Source organism: Octodon degus, unplaced genomic scaffold (assembly GCF_000260255.1).
Source record: "Octodon degus isolate 3935 unplaced genomic scaffold, OctDeg1.0 scaffold00038, whole genome shotgun sequence".
In the NCBI taxonomy this organism is placed as follows: Eukaryota; Metazoa; Chordata; class Mammalia; order Rodentia; family Octodontidae; genus Octodon; species Octodon degus.
In genome coordinates this window covers 976256-990836 of record NW_004524614.1, presented here as the reverse complement: position 1 = coordinate 990836, position 14581 = coordinate 976256, and the positions used below count along the sequence as shown (strand labels likewise).

Genomic DNA, 14581 nt, shown 5'->3' with positions numbered 1-14581 from the left:
GTGTGTGTGTGTGTGTGTGTGTGTGTAGACATGAAAGTCCAGATCCAAGACAGCACCAGCTTCACCAGTTTGAAACCCCGTGACTGCAGAGCAGCCTTGCCCGAGTCCCACCTCCTTCCATTCCCAGTCACAGCAGAGGCTCAGGAAAGGTTCTAATGGCATTATTTTCATTTGTCACTTTGGAAACTCAGATTGTGTGTGTGTGTGTGTGTGTGTGTGTGTGTGTGTGTGTGTTATATAGATAGTAAGTTAATTGTTCATTATTTGTTGATATCTTTATAATTTCAGTGAATATTAAAACTAATTATAGAAAGAATTTGGACCTACAAGTGTAAATTGTTGGGTTTGTTTGTTTGTTTGGGTTTTTTATTTTGGCAGAACCAGGGGTTGAACTCAGGCCCTTGCACTTGCCAGGGAAGCGCTTATTCTACTGAGCCATCTCCCCGGCCTCTACAAGTGTAAATTGTAAAATTGCAGTAATTTGTATCTCATTTTGTTTATTCCTTTTATCAGCTTTTGTGCATTTGTTGAAGAAAGGGTGCTGGTCATGAGATACAAGTTGTGTAGCATCTTAGGACCAGGTTGGTGCTGACAAATGGAGCTGTTGCCAGTGGCCAGCACAGTGCGAGCTGTTCTCTTACTTCTCTTATTTAACATACCCAGTGGTCTGACAACGTAGTTTTGACTGGTGAGGATTTAGGGAGGGTGCAGATTTGGTGACGGCCATGAGGCCAGACTGTGGTCGATGGTGTTATGGTGTGTGTCTGGTTGTCTCCCCAAAGCCTATGTCATGCAGTCATGGGGTGGACTTAAAGAACTTGTGATTAATTCATGATCCAATGCTAGAATTATGAGTGCGAGTGCTGCTGGGATTATGGGTACAAGTGCTACACTCACACTGGGGCAGACAACCTGGATGTGGTATAAGGAAGGGAGAGAGGCTTGCTCTCTGCTGCTGCTGCTGCTGCTGCTGCCGCCGCTCCTCCCTTTTTGCTCTTGCTGTTTTCTGCTGCCATGAACAGCTGCCCTCTGCCACATGCCACTCTGCCTTGGAGCCAGCTGAGTATGGACTGAAACCTCCACAAACTGTGAGCTAAGTGAACCTTTTCTTCCTTAATTCTGGCTGTTGGGTATTTTGTTCCATCGATGAGAGACATGTGGTGATCCTTTACCTAGTGTGTCCTCTAGTGGACCATGTGGCCGTGAGTGTGCAGGGTCCTTGTTATCTAGTGCCCAGCATATTATGGGTGTTTGGTGAATTTTGGAAAGATGCGTGGTTTTTTTTCCTGGTACTGAGGATTGAACCCAGGGCCTTTTCATGAAGCCATTTCTCCAGCCATTTTTATTTTATGTATTTATTTTCTGTTTGGTGCAGGGTCTCACTATGCAGCTCAGAATCGCAGTGATCCTCCTGTTTCAGCCTCTTCCCCACTAGGATTACAGGTGTGTGCCATCACATCCAGTTTCAGTGGCTGGCACGTTGGCACAGCATGCAGTACCAGAGATGGAACCCAGGGTCCTTGTGCTTACCAGGCAGTCACTTAGACCACTGAGCTATCTCCCGAGCCCCATTTTTATAGACAGAGTCTTACAAAGTTGCCCTATCTGGGCTTGAACTCGAGATCTTCCTACTTTAACCTCCTGGGATTCCAACCATACATCCCTGCATCTGACTAAGACTTTGAGGCTTTGCTTATCCAGTATATATTGTGCCACTCAGTGAGAGGAAAGGACTGTGTGTATCTAACAGCACAGGGCTGCCAGTGCTAATGTCACTGCAGAGGGCTTAGGAGTCCAAGAGAAGTGCAGTCCCTCTCTATTTTATTCTGTGATGACTTTAAGGACACACGAAATACTCCTTTGTACTGGGATGATACTTTGAAAGAATAAAATTAGTATGCCTCTTCCCCCTCCTATAATCCTTCCACTATAGTGCCTCCACGTGCTGGTGGGAGGGCTCAGTGGGGAATGGTGCAGGGGTCTCTAGTGGAGGAGATGGCTGTGAGGCCAGGTCTCTGTCCTGTGCAGAGTGTGTACAACTCCAGAGAGTGGCCTTTTAGGGGCACAGTAGGAACACTCACTCCAGCAGATCACTGAGGTGGGGACCAGGATAGGCACAGTCCAGAGACAAGTGGGTCTTGACTGGCTTGAACATGGAGGTTGCTCTCTCTGCAGAGGACAGCAGTAAAACCAAATCTCTCAATTGTGCCCAGGATCGGGGGGTGTAAGCAATAAGCAATGTCTTTTTTTTTTTTTTAACATATGAGGGAAGATTTTACTGATAAAATATGATTTGGGCAGACACTGACCAGAGGAAGGTGCTTCTGATTGAAGCCTGTGTGAGGCTAAGAGAAGAACAAAGATAAGAACGTACAAGCCCAGGAGCTTGCTTCCTGGCTGTTGTTTTCAGGCCAGCAAGTTGACCAGGGTGGTCGATGCAAAGTGGGTGAGGGGAGAGGGGCAGGAGGTGATGTTGGAATTGTAAGGGACTAAAGGAAGAAATTACAAAGTTTCACTTTATGTAACAAGGAGCCAGTCGGCTTTCTTTGACATTAGATTGTTCCATTTGTCCTTGTCTGTTCTGTCTTCTAAATTGGTCTTATGGGAAAAGTCCTCTGTTTCCTTCAGGCCCCAGGCAGGTGGATGCTGTGGTTCTCAAGCTCTGAATCAGCTCCCTGCAGGTTAACAGCTCTGCCCACAGCCCTGGTCTCTTCCTTCTTACACACCTGCTGTCGTATAGCTGTGCACACTGGGCAATGCACCTGCCTTCGGCCTTCTTCCCATAGAGAAGTTGCTGTCTTTGGAATCACAGCTTCTGTACTCCTCATTATGTATGGGCAGAAAATCCTACTGTTTGCAAAGGGCAGTCACATACTTTTCTAGTTTTCCCTTCATAGTTTTGGTCCAATCCTACACAGATACCCACCTCCTTTGCAGGAAGGTACATGTTGCGTGAAGGCAGAACTTCACTCTATACTCTTCACACCCAGACCATGTCTCTGTGGTTTCCTTAATGCTAGGAGCTGCCTGGTAGTGGCTTGGACACTTAGGAGCTGTTCTTGCTAATTGGGCACTATCTTTCTTGGGCACTATCTTCTTGACTGGAAATCTTCATTTCCTCGTTTTTTTGTGTTACTTAAGCATGGTTTCCTCAGAGTGAAGGAAAAATTTGTCTTTCTTGGCATGCTGCAGACAGTAGAAACAGTCATGTTAACAAGTGTTGATTAGGAAGGAACAAGTCAAGCATTTTTTTTAATTCATCATAATTAATTTTATTAAGAATGAAGTAGCAATGAGACAGTTTCAAAACATGTTGGTTGGACAGTTACAGTAATTAATACATTGCATATTGTTGCCTTCATAGTAGTTATTGATAGTACAGATGCAGACATAATATCTTGTCTAAACACTATTAGTATAAATCTTCCTTCTCATAAAACTAAGAAAAAGTAGCTGTATATCTATCCTATTTTGTATTTTCTCACTACAAAATTGACCTTCAGTTATATCCCACTTTTTTCTTTAGTTTTGTCAGAGATGGGTGTTCCATTGCCATTCAAATATTGCAGGTGCATGAATTCAGCAAAAAAATCCAATATAGTCCAGTAGTCCATAATCATATTGGGTTATCTGTGGAAATGCCAATATCAGAAGTTGTTGATATGAGCCTTTTATAGCTCTGCATATCAATATATCTACACTTTTATACCTCGTGTTTATACTTTTCTTTTTTTTCAAAATTTTATTGATAAACAGATAGCAATGAGACAGTTTCAAATCAAATCGGAAGTACAGTTTCAACAAGTCAAGCACTTTTTTGTTCCAGTTCTCTGCTTGTTGGTTGCTTTTCATTATCTCCATTAGTCAGATACTGCCTTTCCGTGTTTCATCTAACAAACATATGAGGTGTCATCAAAAATATGTTGAATGTTTAATTTTTTAAATTAGAGTTCAAATTAGAATTAAAACAAAAAATTAAAAGTGATATAGAATTTCACTTAGCAAAGTAATATGAATTTCACAGTATTATAATACAGTGTTGTCTTCCAAACAGTTATTCATATTACCAGATATATTCATGTAAAATTGAAGAAGAAAAAATATATACCCCTGGTGGGCTGAGCTGGCCACATACACACAAAAAAAATAAATAAATAGATTGGCTGTCACATAAAAAAAAAATAAATAAATAAATAAAATTTTTAAAAAACTAAAAAAAAAATCCTCTTCAATCTCTTTTCTCAGAGTACTGTAATTTTCTTTTCTTTTTTTTTTGTTGTAAGTTTCACTATTAATCTTTTATGTTCTTTGTGAGATTGATTCCTAAGTATTTCATTTTTTTTGGATGCTATTGTGAAAGGCTTAGTTTCCCTAATTTCTCTCTTAGTGTGTTCATTGTTTGTGTACAAACATGCTATTGATATTTGGGTGTTGACTTTGTATCCTGCTATGTTGCTGAATTTGGTGATTAAATCTGCAAGACCCTTGGAGTATTGAGGTCCTCTAAGTAGAGAGTCATGTCATATGCAAATAATGATAATTTCACTTCTTCTTTTCCAATCCTTATTCCTTTTATTTCTCTCTCTTGTCTCATTAATCTGGGTAATGTTTCCAGAACTATACTGAATAGGAGTGGAGACCGTGGACGTTCTTCTCTGGTTTCTGATTCTAAGGTAGAGGCCTTTGGATTTTGCCCATTTAGTATGATTTTTGGCTTTTGGTTTCTAGTAGATGGCTTTTATCAGGTTGAGATATAGAGTATCTATTGCAATTCTGTATAAGATTTTTATCATGAATGAGTGTTGGACTTTGTCAGAAGCTTTTTCTGCACCTATTGATATGATCATGTAGTTTTTCTTCTTGGTTCTGTTTATGTGGTATATTACATTTATGGATTTGCATATGTTGAATCATCCCTGCATTCCTAGGTTGAGTCTCACTTGGTCATGATGTAAGATCTTGATAATTTGCTGCATTCTGTTTGCTAGTATTTTATTGAAGATTTTTTGCATCTATATTTATTAGAGAGATTGGTCTGTAGTTCTCTTTTTTAGTTGGATCTTTCTCTGGCTTTAGAATCAGAGTAATACTTGCCTCCAGGAATGAGTTTGGGAGAACTGCTTCCCTTTCAATTTCATTGAAGAGTTTGAGAAAAGTTGGTATTAAATCTTTAAATTTCTTATAGAATTCTTCTGTGAATCCATTGGGACCTGGGCTTTTGTTGTTGTTGTTGTCGGTAGGTTTTTTTAATTATTATTTTCAATTTTGTTTCTTGTTATTGGGTTATTCAGAGTTTGTATATCTTCTTGACTCAGCTTTGGCATTTTATGTATATCTAGGAAACTGTCCTATTTCTTCTGTGTTTTCCATCCCATGAGGGTAAAAATAGTGTTTGGTTATTGATGCTCTTCTGAGTCTCTCTAGGGTCTATAATGATTTTACCCTTTTCATTCTTTATTGCATGAATTTGAGGTTCTTTCTTTCTTTTTCTTTCTTTCTTTTTTTTTTTTTTTTGATTAGGTTGGCTAGGGGTTTATCAGTTTCATTTTGAATATTTAAATTTTTAAAGAATGTGATGCAGCTGGGCTTGGGAGATAGCTCAGAGATCTGAGCACCTGCCTGGCAAGCACAAGGACACAAGTTCGATTCCCAGTTTTGCATGCTGGGCAGGTCCCCAAACCCCTGGTGCATCATGCCTGCCTGAAACTGGGTGTGGTGGCACATGCCTATAATCCCAGCACTGGGTAGGGTGAGACAGGAGAATCACTACTAGTCTGAGCTGCATAGTGAGACCCTGTACCAAGTATATAAATAGTTTTTAAAAAATGTGGTATAGCAAAAGACACATTGCCTTTAATGCCCTTCACAGTGCCCTTTGCAGTATTCTCCCTTACCTCATTCTTATCACTTTCTGAAGCAGTTCTTGAAATCCTCTTCGGTTAGTGTTGCACTGCTTGTCTGCCTTGATGTCTAAATTGATTTGTGGTCATTTTAACTTTGGGGAGGAGACAGAAGTGGGCGGCTCAGGTGGGTGAGTGTGGTGGAAGAGGCCACAAGTAGCATTTCTCCCAGCTGCCCTTCCGCAGGATGGCACTCAGCAACATTCACCATACATTTATCACATGCAAGACACTTTCAGAGAGCCTTTCCAGACAGTTTCCCAAAGTGGCAAGAACAATGGGATTAGAATGCTCAGAGCGAAGGGAGGTATTTTGAGAATACTGAGGAATACAGTATCTTTTACTACAATGATTTTTAATTGAAATATTCATATTTTTTAACTAAACATTATATTTCTGCCAAATCAGTTATATCCTTGTTGTGTTAATAAATTAGTTTCTGACAAGTACAGCCTTTATTTTCAGGATTTTTGTTTTGCAATTTTTTATTCATTTATAAATAGAACTTACAGTGTACCACAAAGAGTGGGTGCTCCAAAAGACTTACTTTTAGTGAATATTTTGTGCATCATTAACAGTATGCCTACCATGTTACTAAAGAGAATAAAAGGTCAAGTTTTTAGGAAGAAATTTTTCTCATAGTGTGGGCTTTGTTTCCTTAAAATAGACTATAATTGTGCTGTTAGCCTAGATATTATTTTTGGTTGTCATGAGAATATTATAGAATTCTCATACAGTGGCACCTTTAAAAATGATTTAGATCTAGAGAAAGTTGTGTGTCTGATACAAGCGTATTTTTTCATATTGGAGGGTAACATCAACATTTGTTATTATTAACTACATAAGGAGTTTCTGTAGTTCATGTGATATCTGTTTACTTTTGCTTGGCTTGGCTTGGCTTTGTTTCTGCGGTACTGTGGATGGAACCCAGAGGCTTGTATGTAGTAAGCAAGTGCTTTACCACTGTTTTACATCCCCAGCCCTTTGGAGTGTTTTAGCATATACAGCAGAAATGAAGGTAAAAGTTACAGGTGTCTGATAAAATAGGAATGTGGCAGTTTGTCTTGGGGGTCAGTAATTTGAGGAGATTTGAGATCAAGATAGTTATACAGTTGATTTCCTCCTGCCTCACAAGCCAGAGGTGATTGAGAAGGCTGATGAACAGGCAGGCTCATGACCCCTCAACAGGAGGCTTTTACTTTGGGGTTTAAGGTGGTGATTTTACTTTTCTCAGCAAACAAGAAAGTGTAAAGGTTGCCCAGGGCGAGCAGCTTCTGGTCAGAGGGGCCTGGTTGTGCACGTGACCTCTGCCCACAGTCTCTTCGTGAGAATTCAGTCACGTAGCCAGCCTGGGCCTGGGGTAATCTGGGCCCTGTGCTCTCTGCAGAGGAGCTAAGACTGCTCAGATCTGTCCAGAAAAGAATGCAGTTAGGCTTTAGGAGGAAGGAAGGAATGCTTAGCAATCTCTGTCAGTAGCCTTGGGCTATTTTTGAATCTACCTAAAATATGTAAGATGATGAATTATTTATAAAATCCTAAAAGCATTTAATAAGGTATTATCCTCTGAAAGTTTTCCTGAAGATAGGGCATACCTTTAATAAAAATACATATTGTTCCCATATTTTCAAGGGTTTATTTCTCATGTACTGTTTCTGATCACGGCTCTTACCAAGAGATAATGAAACTAGTCTTCTGTTGCTGTGTAACCAATTACTACAAACGTGGTGTCAAAGCATACACATCTGCAGTGTCTATAGGGCCAAAGCCTGCACTCTTAGCTGCCGCCTCTGCTTTTGGGTCTCACTGGCTGGCAGGCTGTGTTCTCATCTGGGGGCTTGACTGCTTCTACCAGGTTGCTGACAGAACCCATTTCCTCGTGGTCGTAGGATTCAGGGAAAGCTTCTCCCTGGCTCTTCCTACAGATGGCCCAGGGGTTGTAGGGGAGCCCTGAGTCCTGCAGGCCTCCCTCTCCCAGGTCCTGATGACTCCATCCAGGCCTTCAGTCCTCCTTGGCCTTGGAAAAGGCGTCTGCCAACAGCTACTCATTCCTCCAGTGGCCAAAGAGAATGTCTGCCCCAAGTGAGTCTGCTCACAAGTAAAAGGTATGATCGCGGAGTGACGTGCAGTGCCAACGCCATATTCTTTTGGTTGGAAGTAGGGAACAGATTCTGTCTACTTGAGGAAGGAAATTTCACCAGAAGAGGACAGATCAGGGATACCACATATGGGTGTGTCCACCGTAATTATGTATGTTTCACCTAATACCATTTTATGTCCCAAAGTAAGAATTCCTGTTCATTTGACACTGTTGTTTCACAGATTTGGTAAAATGTGAGTAGGTACTTTGTATTAATTAGAAATGCTAGAATATGAATTCCTAAAAATAAAGATGCACACATTAGGAGAAAAAGGTAAGAATGTGACAGGGTGAATAAGTCACTGTCTCCTTCTGCTCTCCATTGAAGTCATTAAAAAAAAAAAAAAAAAAAAACAGATGCCAGTGATTCAGTGTCATAAGAAAGACTCCCCATGGAATGCAGCACACGAAAACCAAGGAGCCAGCCTGGTCCGTCTGTGTTGCTTCCTGTCTCCTGTTCTGGTCCTGATTGCAGAGGTACACACATGGGCAGTGGGCTTTGCGTGCTCTGTGTGCTGCCAGCCAGGCCCTGGCATAGTCGTTGAGGCCAGAAGGAGACCAAGTTCACATTCAAGGAAGCACATCTCATATGCTCTTCTTGAAAGTCTCATGCCAATGTTAGTCTCAAAAGGCTACACCTGTCAAATAATACAGCCAATTTTTTTTAAATCGCTTATAGTCTGAGATCTAATATATTTTTAGCCCTCTTTCTGTGATACTAATGTAACTCCTGGGCTCCTCATCTGGGTCAGATGTCTATAGTCTAACATGCCCTCTTAGCGCAGCCGGCAGCGTGTCAGTCTCATAATCTGAAGATGTCTATAGTCTGTCATAATATGGAGCGATACTATGGTAAAGTCCCATAGTGCCTGTCCCTCGTCTGCCTAAGTAGAGCGCTGTTGAATTCCTGCTGCACTCCAGCAGATACTGCACTGTGTCTAAACCTGGTGACTAAGTAGTATTAGGTGACTAGTCTCCAGGACATAAGTGGCCCATGACTTTCAGATAATTTCAGTTCAGAAGGAAACATGCCAAGGAAGCAGCGGGTGTCATTTCTGTTCTCGTGGGGTTGTAATGTTCCTGTGATGAGGTTGTACTGAAGTACATGGTAGGTAAATGTATTTATACACATCTCATGGAGGCTCAGGAACAGTGTGCTGTATAATAGTCTAACTGAGAAAGCTGGCCAGTTCCAGCTTTCAGAATTAGTGTGTGGCTCCCAAGTGCTTACTCCACTTGGAAAGAGAAGGTAGTAAGTAAACAGCAACATTGCTACCGTCCCATTCTGAGGGGGTGATGGAGCTAGAGAAGGTAATAGGCAAATAACGCCCAAGGGCCTCATGGTTGCTGAGTTCAACGCAGGAAACGGAACCCACCGGGCTCCCATGCTCCTCTCCACCTGCCCTTGCTTCAGCTTTCATGTGGGCTTACCTACCCCAAGCTTGAATAGCCATGTGTAACCCATGTGGTGGCTCTGGCCTGGGTTCCCAGCACACTGGCAGAGTGAGGCAGAGGAATCACAAATTTTTGGCCAGCCATGGCAACGTGGCAACTTAGCAAGAGCCAGTCTCAAAAAAGGATTAGAGGTGTAGCTCAGTGCAGAAGCCCAGGATTTACGCATTGGTCCTTATAAAAGAAAGAAAAGCTGTGCCTTGAGATAGTGTGGAGGTCTATAGGTCTACACACTGTGGGAGGGAAATTGCAAAGGCATTTGCATTGTTTATTTTTGAAACTAGACTCATACATGAAATATCAAAGGAAGGTTGAAAACTTCATCCAACTGACAGATACTTCTTGGAAGAAGAAACCTCTGACTTAAAAGGAAGAATGGGGCCTAATTCTAGAACCCAGTGTGAAATGCTGTCCTCATTTTTCCAGATGAATGAGTGAAATGGAAACCAGGACTTAATAGTGGGTTCAGTTAGCAGGAACTCAGCAATTGTGTTTAGGTCTTGGTCGGTACAAACTTACAAACCACTGATGAAAGGTGTAAGGTAGGTTTAATTTCTGGATCATGTCTTGAGGTATGGGAAGCATGTAGGACCAAACTGAAACCTGTAATTAAAGAGTGGGACACAGCAAGCTCACGTGTGTGCAGATGGGGCTGGCCCTACACAGCTGGTTGAGCAGGAGGCAGAAGCAGCAGCCGAGGTGACAGCACACTGCTCAGATCCTGATGTCTCCTTTCTCAGCTCTGAAAGGTCTCGAGGATGATGATGATGATGATGATGATGATGATGATGATGATGATGATGATGATGTGAGATTTCGGTGGTGGGTCAATGAACTGAGGACCTAGACGTTCCTTAGCTGAAACCGAGCTACTGCTGAGGTAGGCCTGCTTCTGAGGCAAAACAAAGCTATATGCAGGGCAAATCTCAACAGAATCAGACTCTGCCCTGCAATCGAAGGCTGCCAAACAAGTTCTGGAAGATTACCCAAAAGAAAGGGTTTCAAAGGCCAGACCCCTGCTATTAATCCCAGGGTTTCCACTTTGAGAGATGCTGTATTATCATAGCAATGGCCAGCGGCTCGGTAAGGTGTCACGTTCAAATAGCAACCACATTCTGGTACCAAAGATGCCAGCATGTTCGAGCTGCTCTATGTGAGAAAATCACCAGTGGGCCACGTGTTCGAAGCAGTGTTGAGTAGATTGAGATTCCAGCATAAAATAAGAGCACTAAGATTTTCTTTTAAAATAAGACAGTATGCAGAACTGTATGTACGCAATAAACTAAAAATATAGTCTAAGAGTTTTCTGTGTGAGAATTTGACCATAGATGGTTTTGCTTTGTTTTAGATACCATTTGTGTCCCAGCTGGGAAAAGCCTGCTCCCTCAGTCTGCATCCAGCTTCTTGATACACTATCCAGGACTTGCCAGTCTAGTTTATAGAGTTACACTAAGGACTGTATCTTTCTTATATTTTTTTCCTAGAAAGTTATCAGATCAGTTAGAAAATGATTATTGTTGAAGAAACTTTCCTTTTTCAAAAAAAAAAATTAATGCCAGATAAAGCATATATTTAGAGAAAATGGGTGCTGCACTGTCAGATTTATTTCAGAAAAGTAAAAATTATAAAATTATGTCTCTGAGGACAGCACTTATGTCTTGGTTTCTTTCCTGTCATTGTTGGGATGAAATACCTGATAGCCAAGATTAAGGCAGGAAAGGATTATTTAGCTCACAGTCTGTGGAGGCCTCAGTCCACAGGCAGCTGGTTCCGAGGCAGGGTGGCATGGCCCAGGGGCAACAGTTCAAGGGGGCAGAAGGGCGCAAACGCAGCAAGAGCACGAGCGGGGGTGGGGGACGCAAGCCTCTTTTCCTCCCCTGTCTGGTACATGGCTATCCGGCCACACCCACCCTGTCCCCGAGCCCTCCTCTTCCACAGGCTGAGGCTGTACACAAAGGACGGACCCCAGACCCCGCTGAATCACCTAGTTGAACTTCTAAACTTCTCAGGTTGACACAATGAACACATCCTGTCCTAGAGCCCTAGAGCGGTGAGGACACCTTTTTCACCCCAGGATGCAGAAGTGCTGAGTTACCTAGTTAAGATTCTAGATTCCCCAAGTGGACACAGTGTATCAGCCAGAACAACTTATAATAGAGCTTCTGGTACCAGGTGACAGAGAACTCAGCCCCAGGGGCTCACGCACGTGCACCTGTGTGACCTGCCTTCTGCTGACCTACCAAGTGTGGGTGTTTGCAGCTTCCAGCTTCAGAGAAACAACCATATTTGTAGGAAAAGAAGCTTCCACTGGGACAGTGTTGTCCTGGGAAGTCCCAGTGGTTTTTCTTATCACAACAGCCTGTGCTCAGGACGGATGTTCTCGAAACTCCCTGCTGATGTCCTTGGTCATGTGTTTCCAGCTGGCTGAAGACCAGGCAGATCGAGCTCCGCTGGCCTCCCCATCCTGCTGCCTCCTGGGCTCCTCTGTGCTTCTGCTGCAGACAGGAGCCCCAAAGGGATGACCTTAGACAAAGTAATTAACTATTTGGATTTAAAAATGAGCTGAACCAGTGTAGAGAAGGCAGAAAGCCAGACTTGCTCACTGGAAGGCTGCCATGGCCAGTGGTGACCTTCCATTCCTGGCCTTTGTTCTTGTAAAAAAAAAAAAAAAAAAAGTACTCCCCAATTCTGCCTTACGCTGTGACCTTCCAGTTGCATCCTATTCTTTCCTGTGCCTGCTGACTTTGTTGTAAAGTATTAACAAGGTAAAACACGGAAGGTATTAAGCTTTAGCAAAACCAGACCATAAAAAAAGGAGTTCTTGCAGCAAATAGTCTTTGCAGAGTAAAACTTAGTGAACCAACCAAATGTTAAAAATAAGCTTGTGGCATCTTCTTCTAAATAGTCCTATGATATTAGAAAGTCATAATAACTAATGAAACTCATTTCAGAATAACCATGCACAGGTTGTTTCTCTGGTACAAAATGTTGTTTGTGTACCTGTTGATCTTCTAGCACTGTTACAACAAAATGCTCCAGGCTTGTTGGCTTAAACAAAAGACATGTGCTCTCACAGTGCTAGAGCCAGGTGCTGGGAGGTGGGTTGCTCCTGAGGCCTGTGTCTGGCTTACAGATGGTCTGCTTTTGTCTGTGTCCTCACGTGGCCCATCCTGTGTGCATATGCCCCCGGTATCTCTCTGTGTGTCCAGATGTCCTTTTTTCTTAGGACACCAGCCTCATTTTAACTTAGTCATCTCTTTAAAGGTCCCACTTCCAAATGCAGCCCCATTATGAGGTACCGGTGTAGGGCTTCCTCGTAGGAGTGTTAGGGACACACCACTCAGCCTGTCTCAGTGTACAGAATGTGAGAATATTACTGTCATCAGTGACCTGGACACCTAGAGTGAAATTTAAGTGAGAACTTTGGCAGCTTTCCTCTTGTGCTCTGCTGTGTTCTCAGATGTCGTATTCTCGGCCTCATAACCAAGGTCCGGTTGTTTCCCATGCTCTTTCTTTTTGGCAGGCCTGGCAGCTGCGATTCAGCCACCTGGTGGGCTATGGTGCCAAATACTACTCCTACCTGATGTCCAGGGCCGTAGCGTCTATGGTTTGGAAGGAGTGTTTTCTGCAGGATCCTTTTAACAGGTAAGAAGGGGAGAAGGAGTTTGTAAAATATCCCCTCCTTCAGTCACAGTGACCCACACCCTGCTACATCCAGAGTCAGTGTGCAGAACCCAGCCAGGGTGACAGGAAGAGGAGGCACCACAGCTGATCAAGGTTCTGAACTCCTGCCTCCTCCACAGCTCTGTGATCTGTAGGGGGACGATGCTGGGAGGTGCCTTCACGTCTGTAAATGGTCTCCGCTGCTTTCCCACACCGTGGCATGTTGCTCTCCTCCCAAGTGGTTTCCGGTTGCTTTCCTCCCACACTCCTGCTCTCCATGCTTCCGGCCACATGGACCAGCTCTCTGCCCTGGCCTAGGCCGCTGAAGGCTCGCTTACGTGGAGGACACTGCCGTTCCTTTCCTGCCCATTGCAGGGCTTACAACGCTTCCTCACTTGGGAGATGCCCTGTTGCAGACTTGTTGATGTATACATCTGGGTTGTCTCTGGAAATTTCCTTCTTGCCTGCCTTGGGAACGCTTGCCCTCAATGGGGAGGGGCCTCAAGGGAAACAGTGGCCGAGGTCCCTGATGCACCTGCCTTCCTGGTGGCCTCTGATGTCATCTGCACACATTCTCTTGTCCTTACTGTCTGCCTCTGGCTCGGGTGTACCCTGGGCCACCTTGCTGTACCTCTGTCAGGGTAGTCTGGTAGTCTGCAAACAGCTGAGTCCTCTACTTTCCAGTTGAAATAAAAAGAAAACTGTTATGCATACTCCTTGATCCATTCCCTGGAGCGAGTTTTTGGAGTAACCAGTGGGTATAAGCCTAAAGTGATTGAATAAGAAGATTGGGACACATACATCCCAATCATCATGCCCTACTCCTCAGAGCCGAAACACCAAAGGGCTTGGGGAGAGCTGGGGTTGCAGGGACCCAGAGGAGGCAGGCCTTGCTTCTCTGGTCACTCAGCAAAGCTGGGTAGGTTACGCTTGGGTGGAGAGGTGTGCAGGACTTGAGGCCAGACAGAGGGTACAAGAGACTTTCTGATTTGACCTCCTTTGGATCATCCTCACAGGACCTCCTCTGAAAATAGGAACCAAGAGTAAGTCAGGTTTTGTTCTGAAGATTCCTTAGAAGGCAGCACCTTTGAAAGCAAACCAGCAATTACGATCTGATGTCATAGTTGTTTAAAGCGTTTTATCATCTCACCATGTAAATAGAGACGTGTCTACATGCCTCTCAGGCAGTTGAGGGAGAGGACCGTTACCTTCAGTGCTTTAACGTGGTTAAAATAGATTTTTAGTGTCCCAGGTTTGCACCTGCATTCATAGCAGCTTGGCAGAACTGGTCCTGTTTGTAAGAGTGAACTGAGAAGCTCCCCTCACGCGATCTGTCTGTCCTGCTCTTAGCTCTGTGTCACAGCACCACCTCTCTGCGCCTCCTAGCTTTTTATTTAGCTTAACACAGAATTGGATTTTTTTCAGCAGT

General features: G+C 43.4%; 1 protein-coding gene across 1 annotated transcript in view; it reads left to right on the top strand.

Annotated features, from left to right (window-relative positions):
* Positions 1–14581, top strand: part of Mipep (mitochondrial intermediate peptidase) — a 172895-nt gene that overhangs the window by 125722 nt on the left and 32592 nt on the right. The window contains exon 17 of the mRNA XM_004631111.2: positions 13013–13134. Within this exon, the coding sequence (XP_004631168.1) occupies positions 13013–13134 (122 nt within the window). The remainder of the gene's footprint in view (positions 1–13012; positions 13135–14581) is intronic.